At 37.7% G+C, this 18007-nt stretch overlaps 1 protein-coding gene across 1 annotated transcript in view; it reads right to left on the bottom strand.

Annotated features, from left to right (window-relative positions):
* The window catches only part of ncanb (neurocan b), a 112755-nt gene that overhangs the window by 18758 nt on the left and 75990 nt on the right, over positions 1-18007 (bottom strand). Inside the window, exon 10 of the mRNA XM_053634869.1 lies at positions 2451-2564. Within this exon, the coding sequence (XP_053490844.1) occupies positions 2451-2564 (114 nt within the window). The remainder of the gene's footprint in view (positions 1-2450; positions 2565-18007) is intronic.

The raw sequence follows: 18007 nt of genomic DNA, 5'->3' as shown, positions 1-18007 counted from the left end.
TATGCCATATTACATGAAAGACCGAGGGAGCAAATAAATTAACCTGACATGGAAACATGGCATCTCTTTGATTATTCCAATCAAATGGGGGTGCCTGTTTGTACATTTAGCACATCGCACATGAAACAACACCAAATTGTTTCTCCCCAGCTCAAATTCAAATGTGTCCAAACAAAATTAAAATATTTTTAATCACTTAGCACCATTGAATGTCTGTAAATATTCATGAGAGTATGTTGTATGTATGTATTAATGATACATGAGAGTATCATTATCATTTTTGCACACATTTATACATACAATATCCATGAGAACTACTATACTATAAAGCAATAGGCTTTAATAGGAGGAGAACAATGCATACATTTGCATACTGAACAGCAATCTCAGTCTGGTACATTGTACCACTAACATTTTCTGTTATAATCCAGATTTCTGCTTCTCCTCTACAGCATGTCAGTCTTTAAAAATTCATCAGGCTGCTTTATGAAGGAGGCAGAATGGACATAACCGCCCCCACAATGTCCTGCTGCTCCAACTCAACCATGAAGACTCTATCGCAGCAGGCTGCTTTCTTATACAATTTCCAAAAACAAAGAGTGTTTGTGTGAGTGTGTGTGATATGGATTGGAGGGGTTCCTTCTTCTCTAATCTGTGTGTTTTATACTGCCTGCCTGAATGTGTGAACCGGGGGCCAGACAGGAAAGGTCCGTTTTCGTCCAGTGGAGTGATCATATGGACCACTGTACCACTTTCCCTTCTCTCCTATCCAGTATCTCGATCTCTCTTTCTTTTCTCTCACCGTCTCTCTCCAAAGAAAAAGGATCACCTCAGTGCTTTGTGTTTGACTGTAGGGTTGCAGAGAGTTGTACAGTATTTATTTATACACCAACTGAACCTACAGCAACATATTTATTTCAGCAAAGCTGCAACCATTCAGACAGCCTTCTGACAGGTCTCAGAACAAACTGGCTCAAAAAGACATAAACATCAAATTATATTACAGGTGCTTTTGAAATAAAATAAATAATACAATATTAAAATCAAATCAAAAAGGATTAGAACAAATACTGTTCATCTTTCTTTTAGTTTCTGATTTACTAAGTTCCCAAACAAGGCATGTCTTTTGCAAGTGACGGTGATAAACTGCATGTGTAGTTAGTGGGTGTGCTGGAGGTGGTTAACAAAGAATAAAGCATACATGACATCACATGCAAAGTACAGAGAGGAAACAATATTTAAATGTGGTTTTTGCACATGACAAGTTTGGATCTTAAAGACATTTCCTGAGGTGTAAAACTGAAACTCGTCACATGAGCAGTTGCATCAACTATACTGTAATGCTGATGAAACATTTAATGCACATTAGCAAACAAAGAAGAATATAAAACTGCCAAAACATTTTAATATTAATATCCATGTGATCAAATAAAAGATCCATTTGTTATATTTTAATATTTAGTTTGTTTCTTAAATAATGCACTACAATAATGTACTACAAATTACAAAGCAGGGTTTCCTACTTTTATTTTTACTTACTTTCTTACTTTATTTTTTGAAAATTATAAGAATTTTAGATCGGGGGTGCCTATGTGAAACAAATGAATGATGTTCAGGAAATACACTCTGTGGCCAAAAGTATGTGGACACATAACCATCACACTTATATGAGGGCCCCACTGAACACCTTTGGAATGAACTGGAAAACTGACTGTATCCTGATCCCACATGCTCTTGTGGCTGAATGGGCAAATCCCCACGGCCATATTCCAAAATCTAGTGAAAACCCTTCCCAGATGTGTGGAGGCTGTTAAAATTGCACAGTGGGACTAACTCCATGTTAATGCCTATGGTTTTGGAATGGGCACATATGGTTATGATGATCAGCTGTCCACATACATTTGGCCATATAGTGTATGTATGCCTTTAAAGATGAATGAAAAATGAAAAAAATAAAAAAATAAAAAAAAATAAGATGATTAAAAAACATTTAAATTACAATATGAGCATAAAATAAGAGTGTAGACCTGAGTGTCTTCTGTTTATGAGGTAAATGTAAACTAACGGTTGTCTAGCACTAATATAAGGTCAGAATTACGAGAACTAAAATAGAATAACTAAAGGCACACACACACACACACACACACACACACACACACACACACGAACACACACACACACACACACACACAAATAACACTAATGCTTAGCTCGCCCATTTTTCCAGGTGTTAGCAAGTTTGTATGTTTTTACACATACACACACACACACACACACCTTTAATAACTCGCTAAGAGAATAACAACTCTACACACGTGTCAAGCATTGCAATCAATTAGCAGCAGAATTGTAGCAGATTTTCTATGCAGTACATACAGTATCAGTTAAAGCCAGTCTCCATGTGTGTTCACTTGTGTCTTTGTGTGGGAGTGAGAGTGCTATTCAACTACCTTTTTCACATGTGGCTCCTCCGTAGCTGGGTAGACACAGGCATACAAAAGAGTTGACCTCGTCAATGCAGGTGCCTCCATTCTGACATGGATTTGACTGACATTCATCAATATCTGACAAAGAAATGAAAACAAAGACAGCAACGGTTCATGTGAATGGACCGGATAAAAGAATCCTATTAGCGACAGACTGCACAGCCACACACAGTTTTTGACTTTTGGATGTTTTTAACATAAACTCTATTAAAGAGTAAAGAGCTTTATTCAGAAATACATTCTAAAAATGTACAATATCTGTGGGCAAAGGAAGAAGTCAGCCACTCAAATACAGGGACATTTTCCAGATTCTTGCTAATTCTCTTCAAACCATGACTTACATCCATGATTGCCTGGAACACTTTACATTCAGCATTGCATTATCAAGGCTTATTGCTTTGCTCTGGCTGTAATTGCCATTGAAATGACCATTTTAAGTTGGTATTCATTTAGTGTCTGGAACAACGGCATAAAGCCGAGCCTATAATATGCCACTGATTACATATGATAACAAATGAGTGCCTTATTACAGCAGAGTTTAAGCTATCTTTCATTTACACTTAATTATGTCAAAAAGCTGTACATCAACAAAGCAGCAATGAGTGATATCAAAGCATTTAGATTTTTTGAAAATCAGTAGGACATATGATAAATACCATTTATTATAATTCAGTAGCTAATCAGATACAAATAAATATATATTTAAAAGTTCGTTGACCACACCACATGGGTAATCTTTTACACAAAACTATTACTATAGATAAATACCCACTAATGATAACCCTAACCTTAACCTCACTGTGCAAACGAAAATCTTTTACCCGTCTTAGTGTTTTTAAATAAATGCTACCTGGTTTTAAGGCTTTTTTTTTAAAAGTGATATGTAAATGACCCCACAATGTCTAATTGTTTAATTATAGTGAGCATCTAATGAATTAAATGCTTTTTAAACACTGACATACACACACTAAAACACAAAGTGTATGCACACTATTCTATAGAGGAACTTCGACTGACATTATTATTAATGTCATGGTCTTAATGCAGATAATTAATACTAAATCCATCCCTAACTTTAACTTCAGTAACCCAAAGGAAACATTCTGTCTCTCTTTTTTTTTTTAAATAAAAGCTGCAGTTTTTGTAAAAAATCAATCAAGCAATCAATAAAGAAGATAAAGGAGTTTTCTTCATGGATACCAGGCACACGTCCCCACAAAGTAGCGGTTTAACACAATCCATATCTGTTTAGTGCTTCAAATATTGGTACCTGTATTCGGAAATAAACCCAGTGGGAATGGCCTAAGCATGAAGGGTTTATAATTTTTTTAATTAAATACGAACCACACAACTACAACCCTGGAAACACTGTAAAAAACCCAGAGGTAAAATGTCAGCACCATCAGCATGGTGTGTGAATTATGGCTCTGACTTCAGCTCCATCACTCCAGTTCATAATCAGTCTCAGAGACAGGACTGTTTTTTTTTTTTCTTTTTAAATCCTACTCCTGCAGTTATTATAATTTTTTTGTACATGCCCATGATATTTTCTAACCAATTTCTGTCCATTTCACAAAATATAAACAAACTATTAGCCTAATTTAAAACACAACAACCTGAACCAAGCAGTTTCTAAGGATGATGTAACTGTATCAGGTTAATAAATGTGGCCTTTCTTTGTCTCGCAAGCTTCATGTCCACATAAAAGTAAAAGGTTCTCGCTTGAACAAATCTGTTGTTGCATCTCACAACATCACAGTCCTGATATACACCACTATTTGCCACCAAATACCTTGTGAACCTTTATGACAATATTTAATAAAAAAAACAACTCTTTATGCATCCATTGAGAATGCTAGCTTTTCATTCTGAATAGTGTATTCATATTCGATTATGTAACGGTAAAAAAAAAGAAGCCATAATTATCTATCCTTGCGTGGACACACACACACACGCACACACCAAAGTTCAAAAGGTCTGCTTGCCTGTAACTACACTTTTCTTACTGATTGTAGACTGGAGGGGAAAATCAATTACAGCACAGATGGTGTACGAGAGCCATTAGTCTACACGGCATCTGAAGGGATATCTCATTGGCTGCGAGGTAAAGCCAAAGGTGAAAACCCACTGGATTATCTCTTCCTCTTTTGCCTGGAGAATGAATCCTCATACTGCTTGTACAATGAACGTTTTACAGTTAAGACGAATGTGCAAGGATGAAAGCAGAACTCCCCCATAATGACACAATGCAGCAGCAGGAGATAGCTCAGAGTCAAAGAGCCAGCTGATTTGATGCAGGGCAGGTGTAGCATGGCTAGACAGACAATCCATAGATCATGGAAAAGAGATTATGCAGCCAATCTACAGTATATGCATTCTCTATCTAATCAGAGAGAACCATGCACAGAAAAAAAGCCATCTTCCATTCTTCCATCACATCCTCATATAAGCCATCTCCACATCACCCTTCATAATGTTAACATGTTTTTATGCCACTTGGCCAGATAGGGTTCAGCAGTGTAGGCACATTAAATAGAAAAGTATATTTGAGATGAAGTGTGATGGAATTCAGAGAATACAACCTCAAACACATATTCTACTGTATGTAATTCTGTTATGCTCAATGTATTTGAGACTAAGATGTATGATTTTACCAACATGATTCTGAGTATCACACTGACAGGAACTACACGAGAGAGCATTTTGTAATGTCAATAAACGCCTGTAATTTTATCGAAGCACATTTGCGTATTATGGCGGTGTTTTATTTGCTTCTTATTTCCCAATGCCAAAAACAATAATACACCTATTTTTTTTACTTCAGACCTCAGTTGTAAGGGAAATAAAATGAATTAATAATAGACTGCACAGTCCACAGTCATTGGCATAAGATCCTATGCAAACAAGCAATCTGGTTGTAACATTACTAGAAACACAAAGGGATGATTATAAACACACTATCTGGTGTCAACCAGAAAAGGAAACGTTCCCATTGAGAGTGGTTCCTCTCAAAGCTTCTTCCTCATGTTGTCTCGAGATTTTCTTTTTCCTTGCCACTGTTTCTTGTTTTTATCATTAGGGAACTAATCTACATCTGTGATTTCTGTGAAACTGCTTCGTGACAATGTTTATTGTTAAAAGCGCTATACGTATATATGTAAATATATATATGTAATTTTCACTTTTCAGTGGATATAATGTATATGATCACACATACAACAGGATTTGCTCTGTGGCAGTTAGAGCCTTCACAAGGTTTGGATTTTAATTGGAGCAAAACAGCATGCTGCTGATGCATGCTACAGCTCCCTCATAGTACTACAGCTCTTTCCTTCATTTGCATTAACAGCTTTGATGTAGTCATTCAACACATTTTCAAATGCAACCTATAGATAATGGTAAGTCAAATCAAATTTGAGATGGCACTTTTAAGCAGCACTCAAGCAATTAGTCAAGCATTTTTACTCTTGCATGGCGGTCATGATTTCTTACAGCAACATGTGCTTATATTTACAAGTGCTGCTTGAAAGTTTTTGAATTGTCTATAGAATTTTAATAGATTAATATTTATATTTCTGCATAACTATGAACTAAAACATCATTTTAATGCAAGTCCAAAAAGTAGATAAAGATAACACACTTAAACAAATGAGACAAAAATATTATACTTGGTCATTTATTTATTGAAGAAAATGACCCAATATTACATATCTATGAGTGGCAAAAGTTTGTGAACCTTTGCTTTCAGTATCTGGTGTGACCCCCTTGTGCAGCAATAACTGCAACTAAACATATCCAGTAACTGTTGATCAGTCCTGCACATCGGCTTAGAGGGATTTTGTTTCATTTCTCAGTACGGAACAGCTTCAACTCTGTTGAAGAGTGGTGCTCACTAACACCTGATTGTTATCATTGACTGAAATAACCTGACTCTAATTTCACCTTAAAATAAAACTGCTAATCCTAGAGGTTCACATATTTTTGTCACTCACAGATATGTAATATTGGATAATTTTCCTTAATAAATAAATGATAAATGAATAAATGATATTTTGTCTCATTTGTTTAATTGGAATCTCTTTGTCTACTTTTAGGACTTGTGTGAAAATCTGATGTTTTAGGAAATATAGAAATTTCACAAACTTTCAAGCACCACTGTACAATTTCACCTAGACTACGTTGTGGTTAGGACGGCTATATGATTTCAGTTTGCACCTGCATTCTGAATCAATTATATGTACAGTAATTATATGGAACACTGAAGATTTAATGCACTTTAGTGAAGCTGGAAAATCATGATTCAATAATAAGAACAAATGGTAAGTGATAAAGAACATTAAATATTTCAAAGCCCTAAATTCTCTCTGAGTGTGTGCTCACAGCTGTGAGATTAATCTGAGTGGCAGAGAACAATGCAGCACAACCCACGTTACAAAGTTTTACAAATCTTATATCCAGCAGCTTTAAAAATGATCTCAAAATTAAATGGTGCAAGAGAGAATGCGTGGAAATTTCTATGGTATGAAGGCCTAGGCTTTCTAAGTAAAGATCACTGCCACTCCAACCTTACCAAAGAAGATAATGGCACGGCTTGGGGAAAGAACATTGTCACAGTGCACAGGGTGTATATTTTCATCTATCTGTACATTTACATATACATAAACGTGTATCAGTATCTACAAGGTGTACTTATGGCATAGAATAGTGAAGGTTTTATCAAATTTGAAACTTTGTAAATAGTGGACTGCCAAGAATATGACATGATAAAATACTATAAATCAAGACGCCTCACTAAATTTAGTGCACTTAAAAAAAAATACTCACTATGCATGCCTCCGGATACATTTCCATATCTCTGTGTGTCATCCTTCAGAACTCATGATGTTCATCTTTAGCCACTACTTTACCATGACTATGAGGTCATGCAAAGCACCAACACTGTCACCAAGTTGCTGATGGCATTGCTGCTGTGTGGATGACATTCCATCAGGATGAATTAGCTTGCGGGAACAAGATAACCTGTCTGGTGCCTGGTGCAACAACATCTCCCAGAGTTTTGACAACAACAAAGAACTGATTGTCAGTTTTTGAAGAAAGCAGACAGACATGCTGTCTATTAGTTCGTTGACATGTATTGAGGAAATAGCTCTAAGAAACTTATTCTAGCTTAAAATCACTACCTTCCTAGTGATAAAGAAGCAATTGTGTGCATCAATTTCTCCATAGCTATCCTCCCAAACCCCTCACATTTAACTAGAGCCACTTTCTCGAGCTGTTTCACTGACAGTTTCATGGTTTGGTATGGCAGCTACACCATATCAGACTGCAAAGCACTGCAGAGGGTAATGAAATCAGCCCATCACATCATCGGGTCACTGCCCCCACTCAGCTCCAACGTCTATAAGAAATGGTGTAAGAGGAAGGATCGCAGTATCATCAGTGACCCTGTGCACCCCAGCCCAGACCTCTTCACCCAGCTGCCATCCAGCAAATAATACTGGAGTTTTCAGTCAAGTAACAGCCAGCTAAAGGACAGTTTCTTTCCTCAAGCCTTCAGTCATCTCAACCTGTCTCCAATGAGCTATTTGCACTTTTTCATGTTTTATTACTCCCAGTATAAAGTGTGTTCACTACTTTCTCGCTCGGTTTGGCTTATCTATTGCCCCCTGACATTTAATACATACCTTACCAGTTACTGTTTAATAGGTAACAATGTCTCATTTAATGTAGTATCCGGGAGGAATAGTCTTAATTTTGGTACTAGGGTATGAAATTCAAGTGAGCTTTGACTTTTTAGTTTGAAGAAAACAATCTATAATTACTAAAAAAAAGACAGAGTAATTAACAAAAACTGATGAGGATGCACAGCCCATCACTTTTGCATCGCTTCGCCAGCATCACTACAAGCTGTTCCAAAAAAGGGTCTGCTGGAAACAAAAGCTGACTAAGACATGAAGCATCGCATCCTACAGCGGGAGAAGCACTTCTGGTTGCATATCTAGAAAAAACACTTGTCCTTTACATCAGCTGCAAGTAGCAACAGCTCCAGAAAAATCGAGTTATTGATTGGGCTGAAAACATCTGAAGGCTCTGCATAAGAGAAATATGTAAAAGCAGCCTTGGACACTGAACCATATCCCAAAGGGCTGCAGCCTGACATCAACTTTCCAGGCAGGGGCACATTTCTCAGTGCCTCATGCAGATCTTAGGGCCTGAAGTTGGATCTTTCATTTCACGCTCTTTGGATTTATCCTTTCAATTTCACTGGCTGCCAAGACATTTGTAAATGAGCAGCCAAATAAAATGTAAACAGCACCCCATTTCTAATAAATGAGACCTCAAATGCAATCAACAATTTCACCAACATGGCTGCATGCACGATTTCTTCTGGGCTTGGTGTCCACTCGGTGGGATCTAATAAAGCACTAAAAATTTGAGAGGAAAAAATAATAGATCAATATGATCACCAAAAGACTTTCTTTGAAAGAACGCAGAAAGCTCCCTGGGATTACATTCTATCAGCCAGTGCTGCTGGGTTCAAACACTGATGATTAAAAATGTAAACGCTCCTGACAGAGGCAGGCAGAGCTCACTTGCTATGCAGTGGCTGTCTGCAGTCTTCTCTTGGCTGTCAGCCCTCTCGTACCATTACTGAAAGCTATCAAAGAGCAGCTCTTCTTGTTCTTCTTATAACACAGGCAACAGTGTCGACCACATGACCTAATGCTGATTTGGTGCACTGACTCACAAAAGGTCTTCTCAGGACCTCTCAGAAAAAAAACCCAAACTCTTTTGCACCCCTTTTAGAAAAGAGTAGGACAGCAAAAATACTCGTTTTTCATCATAACATTTATATTCTATTCCAATTTTTATAAGAGACCTTAGAACCATTGCTGACTGCTGAAACTTTTTGTGAATACTTTGGATTTTCAGAATTCCTGCAGCATTTGTAGAACTGCACACACAGCATGTGCTCATGAAGAGTCACACAGAATGCTGTAAACATACTAATAATTTCACTCAGGTCAGAATGATTTGTCAGAAATGATGGTGTTCTGGGAATGCCCTGAATCCTGACACAGTATTTCTTTTATTTAGCATTTATTATTTTGCTTTAGAAGGACAAATTGGTGTCTTTCAAGATGGCTTGTGTGACCCGTTGATGCTGATTGCCTTCAGTGTAATTGCCTTGGCAAGCTGAGAATAGGTTTTTCAATAAAATTGGCTGTAAATTGTAGCTGGGATCAGGACTGTCACAGGGAGAGAGGTACGTGTGAGAGAGGCGACAAGCGCTCAGCCCTGATTCGTCTTATGTTTATTTATTTATTTGAAAAAGGTTTATATTAATCAACAGTTTATATTAATCAACATTCATGAATGTAAATGTACCCAAGTTAGCCCGAAGGCTCATTTTCATTGGTAGTCCCCCAGTGCCACATGTTATTAGGCATAAAACAATAATAATACAACCAGAAATTATAAACAACACTGTAATACAACTAGACAGCACATATGTTATACAATAAGTAAAAAAAAAAACAGACATAAATAAAGTATTGATATGGGTTAAAATCAGTGTTGACATTATTGATTGTGAAGAAGCCATTTCTTATGATTATATTTAAATGAGTTGAAAGATAAACATTGTGGTTTATCTTTGGTTTTAACATTGATTGTGGTAGCTCTGAAGGAAAAGACAGCCTGGCTAAAAGAAGTTTTCCTGTGTGGAATTATGCAATTGGCCCTAGCTGTACCTCTAGTTACTCTGTTTTCATCAGATTAAAAATGAATAAAGTCAGCCAGGGGAAGGGGGAGCTAAACCATACATAATCTTGTGAACTAAACAAACATTTTTAAACTTAATGAGGTTTTCCCAGCTAAACAAATTATATGCTGTGTCTTGCTCAGAACAAATTCTTTGTAAATGTAACTACGCAATTAGTGTTCCTCAGTAAACAAGGCACTTAGAATAACTATCACTCCAGAGTAATGACAAAAACACTCATAAACATATTGATTCTCCACAAAACGTCCTGCCTCAATCTTGTCCTGCTCGGGCTTTAAGCTCAGGCTGAGGTAAGATGGAGCACTAAGGACTCTGGGAACTATATACCAACACTTCCAGTGGCTTGATTAATTAAACAAGGCTTGGGAAATGCCAAGAGAATTCTTACATCGTACTGGGTGGAAAAAGGCCAGGCCTGAAGTTCAGGATTAAAATTACAAGTGTCATGTTAGCCCCACAGATCTGCACCCCTGTGACAGCGACAAAAAAAGTACAATCACAATCCATTATATTACAGTGCTTAAGAAAACTGACAGATACTGTCCTAGTCAAAGATTGATACTCTTGAATAACATGGATTTGATCAATAGCCATTCAGTTACTTACAGAGATTTATGCAGTGGCGTGATACCAAACAAGAGGCCATATTGTGATTTACAGTACTTAAGGCGGTGTATCTCACCTTTAAGGAGATCATCAGGGGTGATCTACTGTGTTATGCTTTTGTCTCATTGCATATCACATATTGGGGGCATGTACTGGGTTATTAATAATTATTGCAGTAAATTACTGCAATGACCCAGCTATTCCAATTTATCAAGGCTGATTGTAATCACTGACTCAGAATTGAATTACACACGTTAATACCAAAATTGCACATATCCATATTAAGGACTCAAACATAAATACAGACTTAAGTGCAACTCTAACATTCCAATGGAGTTTGCGCTCATGTGAAAAGCAAACAAGCAAACTAATTTTTGGCTAAACTATTTCCAAAAAACATAAACACATCAGAAAAACTAGTGCAACCTCAGGACTGTAAATTAGGAATTCTCACAGTTGGTCATGCAGTTGTGTTGCCCTTCATACAGGAAGCTGAAGGCGAATGCTGGACAGCTTCCAAGAAATCACTGGCTTCACTCAGAGAGAGCAGCTCTGGAGGTTAGAGCAGCCATGATTGTGGGTTTAAGCCAGACAGGTACAGGATGCTGTTGACAGGGCTAGTGCAACAACTCAGGGAGCGTTGCAGAGCCTAATGAGCAGACGTGTCACAACATCTCAAACTGTTGCTTCTCTGATCTGACAAGCCCTCTGTTCTCTGTGCAGTGGGGTGAGGTCAAGCTTGCTCACTTTCATTGCTATCTTCAACAGCATGTGCATGTTTGAGTGTGTGAAAAGGGGTACAACAGAGATAAGCATATGGGGGGTGGGGGTTTGTAAACTATTTAAGGGCCAAAGTTTTATAGGGGACAGAAATCTTGGCACTGGGTTCAGTCCTACATCCTGTATGATCACACAGCATGCCATGCCATAAGAGATTTGAAGTGATTTAGGAAGCTGTGCTGAAAGCAAACAGAACAAATATGAAAGCACACAGGAAACAAGAAAACATTTTCGGGCTTGACAACCTATTTTGAATAAAACTCACTTCTGGGTGTAGGGATTATAAAACCAGATGGTCTTGTCCTTTAAAAGCCAGGCTATTTATCTAATAATAATAATCTAATAGTTCTCATGGTTATTTAGTGAGTAGAATAAGACAGCTCAAAAGAGTGACAGCTGGAGAACGTGAGTGGTAAGAATTACACACCTGTGTAGAATTCGGCCAACAAGTGTTCTGTGTTTCAGTGAGCAGTGGCAAGGATAAAGAGGGGTGAGACGAGAGCCGAGAGAGAGAGCTGAGCAGCACAGAGCCTGTGACTATACTGTATATGTGCACAGTGAAATAAAATACCTGAAAAGTAAAAGTAATAATGAAGGAAAATAAAGAGCCTTTTTGAGTTGTCCCAAGCCTGCTTCTCCTCTCCTCATTCCTGACCCAACCCAAGAAAAGTGTGACATATGTCTAATGGCATCGAGGCACAGTGGTGCAGTGGGTAAGATTAACATCCCCCAGCTCCAGGGTCCCTGTTCAATCCTGAGTTCAGGTTACTGTCTGTGTGGGGTTTTTGGGGTTTATTCAACACATACCATGGTGGTTTCCCCTTGGATCTCAGGTTTCCTCCAACCTCCCAAAAACATGCTGGTAGTTGGATCAGCTCTCCTATATTGCCCCTGGGTGTGAATGTGTATGCATGGAGCCCTGTACGATTTCATTTCATGCTCAGGTTTCTCAGGATAGGCTTTGAATCCAAAGATACTCTAACTAGTATAAACCAATGACTGAAGACGAATGAATGAAAAATGAAAACGAAAAAGCAGGAAAAATGACGTTTAACATCTTTTGAAGTTTGATCTCATGTACAGGAAACTTCAGGGGCCAGTTTGAGCATGCATTTTCAGAGATGAACACTGCTTTATCTACACCACCACTGTGCTTTCACACCTGAAGAAATGGCAGAACACTCAAGAGATGGAGTTACTGATGTGTTTTCATCCTACAGCAAAAGGGTCTTGTTTCTGTCCTTTAATAGTGTCACTAAAATTGTGTGTGTCACTAAATCTGGAATCAGAGGATTGAGAGTGCTCTAATGGCAGCAGCATTCCTCACTTACAGTCTAAGGTATTTTGAGCCCATAGGTTACAGCACAAAATTATTAATAGAGCAGCCTTCATGCATCATTCAAATGCAATTAAGGGACTGGTGCCTATGCAAAGAACCTAGAAAATGCAGTTATGAGAATGGGAATGGGTTTATTGTCAGTTCTTCATCTGGAAGTGTGTAAAGAAGAGTATTGTTCCTTATGCTGCTTGTCTATAAATTAATTTTGTGAGTTTATCTGTGAGTTCTGAGAGGTTAGGGGTGGAAGACGTATACTGTGCTCTGGTGAATGCAATGAAATGAATTTTGCCAGAGAAAAAGACCAGAGAACCATAGGGCTGCTTTCACCTCATCTGTGCTGCATATAGCAATTTCCATTCAACTTCTGCGCAAAATAACAACAAGCCGTCAGGGAAGAAAAGCTGCAATAAGAAAAGCAATAGAGTTCTGCAGCAAAAAAGAGAAAATGCAGTGAAAGAAGCAATGCTGTCCAGCTTAGTAAATGGGCTGAGTGCATATAAGAGATGAGAAATGCTTTGTTTTGATGCGAAACAACAAAACCCAACCATGGTAGATTGGCACTGCTGGAATTTGAACCAATGATCTTCTGTCCATTACTCAAAGCCTTAACCACTGAGCCACCACAACATGCTCAACCAGCTTACATTAATTCACTCACTTCTACCACTGAATGAACTCGCACTAAAAGGCTGCATTGAATCAGTGTAAGCTAGTTGAACTTGCTGTGTTATAGATGAGAAAGTCATGGGTTCAAATCCCACCACTGACAAACTGCCATGATTTGGGTCCTTGAACAAGACCCTTAACCTTCAGCTCAGTTGTGTCCTGCCTCAATTGTAAGTTGCTTTCTTTAAATTGCTTGTCCTAATGAGCAAATGTCCTGGATTATCTATTTTATTACTATTATTTTATACTGTGTAAAATAGTACAGTACTTTACAGTAAATATGTTTACAGTTACCCTGTTGCCAATAAATTGCTGTAAAATTTACAGCCAATTTTTACAGTGTAGGGATCACATTTCTATATAAATAGACAACAGGGCAGATGAATTTTGTCTAAACTTTTGTATAATCTCCAGTAATGGTTGTTGACTACAGTTAAGTGGTCAACTACTTACAAATGCTACAAGTTAAAACTTCTGCTTTGGTGATTTAAGTTTAGTAGCCTTGGTAAATGATTTAAACGAAGAGGATGCAGATGCAGATGCAGAGTCCTTGGGGAGATGCTTGCCAGGATTGATTGTTAAATAAAATTCCGAAGAATCCTAAAGAAAATGTTATTTTCTAAAATGCATAATGGCACTGATTCAGATAAAATATTAGTACCTGAAAAGAAAAAGGCAAAATCTGAATTTACATATGCTACATAAATATTTGCCTTTAATTACATACTCAAATTAATTAACAAAAAAATTATGATTCTCTATGTTTGAGATCCAGATTTAGACAGTGTGAAAGACAAATAGAGAGGATAAGGGAGAAAAAAAGAGAGAGATAGGGAATGCTAGATGTTGAAAGTGACCTCACCAACTTTCCCTCAACCACCCCTCATACCCCCCTGTTCTCCCCATATACTGGAGAATACAGTTAACTAAATTAACAAGACCATCTAATAACCTTCCCTGGCTTGTAGCTGACCCAGGCCACTACATAATGATTGTGCATCAGCACCTGTCATTTCCCCTGAAGGCACAGTTAAACTGATGGACAACATCTGCGATTATTTTTCCATTAGCTGCGTTTACATGGACAACAATAATCCACTCTTAATCCGATTAAGACCATACTCTAATTAAGAAACTACCATGTAAACAGCAATTTTTACTTACCTTAATCTAATTAAGGTCATAATCGAAGTAAGCAATAATCTAATTAAGACAGGTGGGGTACTCCTGTTTTAGTCGCATTATGGACGTGTTGTAGTGACATGTAAACACCTTAATCATATTATGAACGTCGTGTGGGAGTTTTCACCGCATTTTGCGACAGGACACGATCACACACGGCAGTTTTACGTTTTACGGCGAACAAGAGAGTTCGGCTGTGTCCCAAATCGCATACTTTCATACTATAGGCCTGTAGTGGGGAAAAATACATGCATCTCGGCTACTATATAGACTGTAACTACGCGATTTGGGACACACCCACCGCTTCAAGCAGTAGTCTATTAGCACGTATAGCATGACAAATAATTAACTGCACTTAAAGCGTTCGTAAAAAAAAAAATTAAAAACACCCAAAACTGTATACGGTTCCATAACGAAGACCAACTGTATGTTGATACGTGAAATTCTGGAGGGACGTCGGACGGCGTGGCGCGGTGACGTAATGGCGGGCTGTTAATCTAATTATGTTCTAAAACATGTAAAACGGGAACATGACAGGAGTATTCTACAAGCGACTCATGTAAACACCTTAATCACATTATTATCTTACTCAGATTAAGGTCAATAATTAGATTACTGCTGTCCATGTAAACGTAGTCATTGTCTCTAAGCACCAATAAGCTTGCACTGATTTCTCCAGATATTCTTCAGCAGGACAACACAGTGACCCTCAGGTAACTTAATTCAGCTTTCTCGCAAACAAAGCTGATTTGTTGACCCAAGCTCAATAATCAGTGACCGCAGATTAACGTAGCTTTCTCTGTGAAGTAACAAATGCAGTGAGAGGAAGAAGCGCTGTTAGTTTTAATGGCCCATTCTTTAACTACAGCACACCACTGAGGGCTCTTGTTCCTATACTGTTTGTTCCTATTAGCTCATGAGATTCCATCCGAGAATATTTGACTGTTTTACAGACAGCCTGACCCAGGAGAAACAGGTCCTGTCCCTGTGGACACTCTTTGATTACCTCATAAATATTTCAGCTGCCTAGTAGTAATGTAGTCTATGCATTATGTAGGAATTCTAAACACCTCTTCTCAAATAATCGCTGAGCATAACTTAGGGAAACTTAGGGAAGTCCTCTGAGAATAGTGTGGCTTATTTATTTCTTTTTTAACTGTGAAAAAAAAGAAAGAATGAAAGAAAGGCAAGTAGGATAAAATTACAGGAGTCGAATTGCTCATTTGAATTCACCCCTATCTTGTTCATAAATAAACTGACTAGAATGATCAAGTGTAAAGTCACAGCAAATCTGTTCAGGCCTTTCTGCTAACATGCAATTAACCTACTTGCCATTATGAGTAATTTATATTACACAAAAAAGATGCTCACAAAAGAGCTCTACCAACAGTCAACAAGGGCTAATTACAGATTCCAATGGAAATATTTAATAACAACATTTTATATACATACATACATACATATATATATATATATATATATATATATATATATATATATATATATATATATATATAAATGTCAGAGTTACTGTTAGCTGGTAAATACCAGTTATTGACCGTTAAAATTAAAAAAAAAAAAAAAAAAAATTTGGACAAAATGTACGGTAAAAATACTAACAGAAAGCAGACATATCACAAAATACGTTCACGATTGTACATCCAAATAAGGTCTCTGTCTGCGCAAATATTTTTTAATACATTTTTCTCTAAAGTGTACTCTGATTTAGCCCCCTTCAGGAGGAGAAGATCACCAGGCTGATGTGCATCTCAGGCTGCAGAGAAACGCTGGACACATTCGATTTCACTTCAGCAACAGTGCGCTTCTTTGCCATGAAAAATCGCAGAAAATAGTCATAAAAATAAAAATAAACAAGTTAGTGGGGGAAATTGAGATATTTGTTATTTTAATATTTCTTTGTAAATTAAAATATATGTGGCAAACTGCAGTTTAACGTTTTTGTTTTGAATGTCTATTTTATTAGACACTAATTCCACAACTGCCGTTTCATTTGATTGTTTTGTTCCTAGTATTATATCGCTGTAACACATCTGGGCTGGGATGGGAATGACGAGGTGGAAGGCTGAGGACAACATAAAAGGCCTTTTTATTCTCTCTATATTTATTCTTTATATTTTCACTTTTCAGAACTCATTCAACCACACACAGGCACACACACGTCTTTGTGCTGGTCTCTCTCTGTCTCTGTCTCTTTGTCTCTCTCTCTCTCTTTCTCTGTTTCTCTCTCTCTGTCTCTTTGTCTCTTTGTCTCTCTCTCTCTCTCTTTGTCTCTCTCTCTCTCTCTGTATCTCTCTCTCTCGCATGCTCTCGCTCGTTACAGGAGCCACTGAAAGCACAGAGACACACACGTAAATTCAGGCTAAGCCAACACAGGTGACAATCACCTGCTGATTTGACCCACCTCCTCTCCATCCACAGCTGACGCTAGACCACCATATACTAAAATGTTACAGTGAAAAAGAAACACTAAAATTAGCTGACAGGATTTTTTCCAGTACATTAAACTTTATCATTCCCAGACACTTTGGCCGGCACCAAGATTTTTTAGTGGAAACTCCAATACCCACACACCACATTCTTTAATTCGTTAACAGTTAAGGCTAAAAGCTGAAATGAACCCTAGAGATACCAAAAGACATGGCGTGTGTGAATAGGATGTGATTTGAACCATAGATATCAATAATGAGCCCCTACTCTGCCTTTTACAGTGTAATTTGCACTGTGAAGCAGTTAGAATACAGATGACAGTAACTATTGATACACATGCAGTTTAAAAGATAGAGCGTTCCTTCTCCCTTGGTTAGTTAACATAATTCAAGCATTGATTCTGCAACTGCTGTGTTGAGGGATTGATAATCATGACCCATGATAATGAAGCCTTGGTGCCTTTTGACACGGTGGAGCACGGCTTTGACCTCTGACCTCAAAGCATGTTCACAATTACACATCACGAGTGGCCCTTTATCAGGACTTACGGATTTGCTGAAAGTGAGCTGCTTCAATAACATGCCATGTGTCTGTATACTTCGTTTGGGCTTCTGAATATTCTAGCCTTGCTGTAAACACCCAATTTTGCAGGGATTTGCACAAATTAAGAAATTAAATATTATAAGTGTATAAGGTTGGAGAAAGTTTTAAGAG

Source organism: Ictalurus furcatus, chromosome 10 (genome assembly GCF_023375685.1).
Source record: "Ictalurus furcatus strain D&B chromosome 10, Billie_1.0, whole genome shotgun sequence".
NCBI lineage: Eukaryota > Metazoa > Chordata > Actinopteri > Siluriformes > Ictaluridae > Ictalurus > Ictalurus furcatus.
Note: the sequence above shows the minus strand (reverse complement) of the source record. Positions and strands in the feature narration are given on the sequence as shown.